We start from the raw sequence: 3,178 nt of genomic DNA on the forward strand, positions 1-3,178 counted from the left end.
AAAAAAAAAAAAAAAAAAAAAAAAAAAAAAAAAAAAAAAGGACAACCAGTTATCTAGATTTTGAATCTTTGGTTCTCTGTTGTCTATTTTTTTTTTAAATATTTTTTTTAGTTGTCAATGGACCTTTATTTTATTTATTTATTTTTTATTTTGAGAGAGAGAGAGAGAATTTTTTAATATTTATTTTTTAGTTTTCGGTGGACACAACATCTTTGCTTGTATGTGGTGCTGAGGATCGAACCCAGGCCGCAGGCATGCCAGGCGAGCGCGCTACCGCTTGAGCCACATCCCCAGCCCTTTATTTTATTTATTGATACATGGTGCTGAGAATCAAACCCAGCGCCTCACACATGCCAGGCAAGTGTTCTGCCACTGAGCCACAACCCCAGCCCCTCTGTTGAATATTTTAACCTGCATGCTTTTCCAAACATTCTGAAAGAGTTTTCTAAATTTTCTTCCACATTAAGCATTCAGCAGCTTTCCACATAATTCTATTCTTCACTGTTTTATTGCATTTTAGGGGTTTTGTTTGGTTTGTCTTTTGGGTTTTGTTTGGTGCTGGGGATTGAACTCAGGGCCTTGCATGGGGCTTGTTCTACCATTGAGCTGTACTCCCAGCCCTTTATTGCATTTAAAAAAAAAAATCTTTATTAGTTGTTCATGGACCTTTATTTTATTTACTTATTTATATGTGGTGCTGAAAATCGAATCCAGTGCCTCCCATATGCTAGACAAGCGCTCTACCACGGAGCCCAACCCCAGACCCCTTTATTGCATTTTAAAACTTTAAATTTTTTAACATTTTTTCCTTATTTCATCTAGTTCACTTTAAGTTTCATCCTGTTCTAGCCACATCCTCTTTATCCTGGTTTATAGTCTTACCTCTACTTTTATCTCTTATTCATGTCCACATTTTATTGTGTGCCAAGACAGATACAATTGAAGATTTATACCTATATCCTGCAGTAAATTTTTTTCTTTCTTTCTATTTTATACTGGGGGTTGAACCCAGGGATGCTTAACTACTGAGCCATATCCCAGCCCTTTTTATTATTTTTTAAAATTTTTATTTAGAGACAGGGTCTAAATTGCTTAAGGCCTCGCCAAGATGGTAAGGCTGCCTTTGAACTTGTGATTATCAACTGAAAGACTTATTTCAGTTTATGATTCAGCTACCTTGTGAGAATGTAGACAATATCAGGGCCATCATTACAGATATGAAACTGTTGATAAAATATTTTAGGGCTTCTCAAAATTTGGTAAAAAGTTGATTGATAGGAATATAAATTGATTGATTAGTTTTGCCTTCATAGAGAAAATGTCATTGTAATTGTGTGAGGACTGCATTTTACCTGTATAGATTTCCCCAAAACCCTATGCTTGTGTGTGTGTATTTTAGTTGTAGGTAGGCACAATACCTTTATTTTGTTTTTATGTGGTGCTGAGGATTGAACTCAGGGCCTTACACATGCTCACTCTACCGTTGAGCTACAGCCACAGTCTCCTGTGCTTACTTTTAAATATAAAGGGAATGCCATACCCCAGCACTTTTAAAAATTTGTTCTAATTAGTTATACATGATAGCAAAATGCATTTTGACACATTGTACACAAACAGCACAACTTCTGGCTGTACGGAGTCATCCCAGCACTTTTAAATGTTCTCTTTTCTTCTGAGTAGTTTGTAAAGTTCTTTTGCCTTTGCAGCTTATGAAATTAATTGATGGATGTCTAAGGATCTTTCGTTCTAAACTACAGTTCCCTTTCTATGTTTGTTAATCTTTTTATTTTAGAAAATTTTAAACTATGTTTTCTAATTATAGTATTTACTTTAGGTCCAGTAAGATCCCGCCCATTATAAGTGAGCTATAGTAGCTGTGCTTCATTAATGAATATTTGTTTCTTTTAAAGGTAGAAAATTGTTGAATACTTCATTATCACAGTATTTTGCTGATGTTTTCAGTATATATGAATGTATCATGAGAACAATTTTTATAAAATGTATTTTGCTTCCCTTTTTTGTTGCTATAGAATAACAATATTCATCCTGTAAAATGTATAATAAAACACCAGCAAGAAGTGAAGATTTATTTTCCCATCAAGCTTACACCTAACTTTTTGGCATTTCCTCATCATCCTCTGGGCATGTTGTATCGTTATAAAGTACAGGTATCGTATATTATAACATAAGAAATCAGAAAGAGATAAGTCAGCTTCTCTGATAGATTAACTTATTGAAATTTGGTTAATGTTATATTTCATTTCACCTAACAATCAATCTTTCTTTCTTTCTTCCTTTCTTTCTTTTCTTTCTTTCTTTCAGTTGAACCCAGGGCCACTCAACCACTGAGCCACATCCCCAGCACTTTTTTTTTTTTAATTTATTTTTTAGTTTTAGGTGGACACAATATCTTTATGTGGTGCTGAGAATCGAACCCAATGCCTCATGCATGCTAGGCAAGCGCGCTTAGAATGCGTGAGGCACTGGGTTCGATTAGCATGCACCCAGCCCCCCCAGCACTTTTATATTTTATTAGAGACAGAGTCTTGCTGAGTTGCTAAGTGCCTCACTAAGGTTCTGAGGATGGCTTTGAACTCACGATCCTCCTGCCTCTGCCTCCTGAGCTGCTGGGATTATAGGTGTGTGCCACTGTACCCGGCCTCACAATCTTAATACTATAATTTAGTCTTTGATGACCACCAACCACCAAATCATGCTCTTGGATATTATCATCTATAATAAGACTTGATATGCTTTTTGACTCTCATCCATATATCCTTTCTTTGCAAGTTTTATAAAGTTTTGTCAACTTCCCTTGTGTTCTTCTTTTATATATATAAAAGGAGGAAGTACTGAAGACTGAATTGGAGCAATTAAATTACATGCTTTCATAATTATGCAAAATGAACCCCAATATCACATATATCTATAATGAACTAATAAGAATAAATTTAAAGAAGAACACAAGGGAAGTTGACAAAACTTTATAACTTTATATATATATTAGTAGATGGACATAATACCTTTATTTTATTTTTATGTGATACAAAGGATCGAACCCAAGTGCCTCACACGTGCTGGGCAAGCACTCTCCCACTAAGCCTCCTCAGAACTTCCTCTTTCCCTCCTCTTGTCCCTCCCCAATTCTCTTTTTTTTTTTTTTTTTTTTTTTTTTTTT

The 3,178-nt window shown here is 35.0% G+C and overlaps 1 protein-coding gene across 1 annotated transcript in view; it reads left to right on the forward strand.

Moving 5' to 3' along the window:
* Nucleotides 1-3,178, forward strand: part of Nup210l (nucleoporin 210 like) — a 105,220-nt gene that overhangs the window by 31,079 nt on the left and 70,963 nt on the right. The window contains exon 11 of the mRNA XM_015502657.2: nt 2,031-2,168. Coding sequence (XP_015358143.1) covers nt 2,031-2,168 — 138 coding nt within the window. The remainder of the gene's footprint in view (nt 1-2,030; nt 2,169-3,178) is intronic.

The sequence above is a fragment of the Marmota marmota genome, unplaced genomic scaffold (genome assembly GCF_001458135.2).
Source record: "Marmota marmota marmota unplaced genomic scaffold, marMar, whole genome shotgun sequence".
Lineage (NCBI taxonomy): Eukaryota > Metazoa > Chordata > Mammalia > Rodentia > Sciuridae > Marmota > Marmota marmota.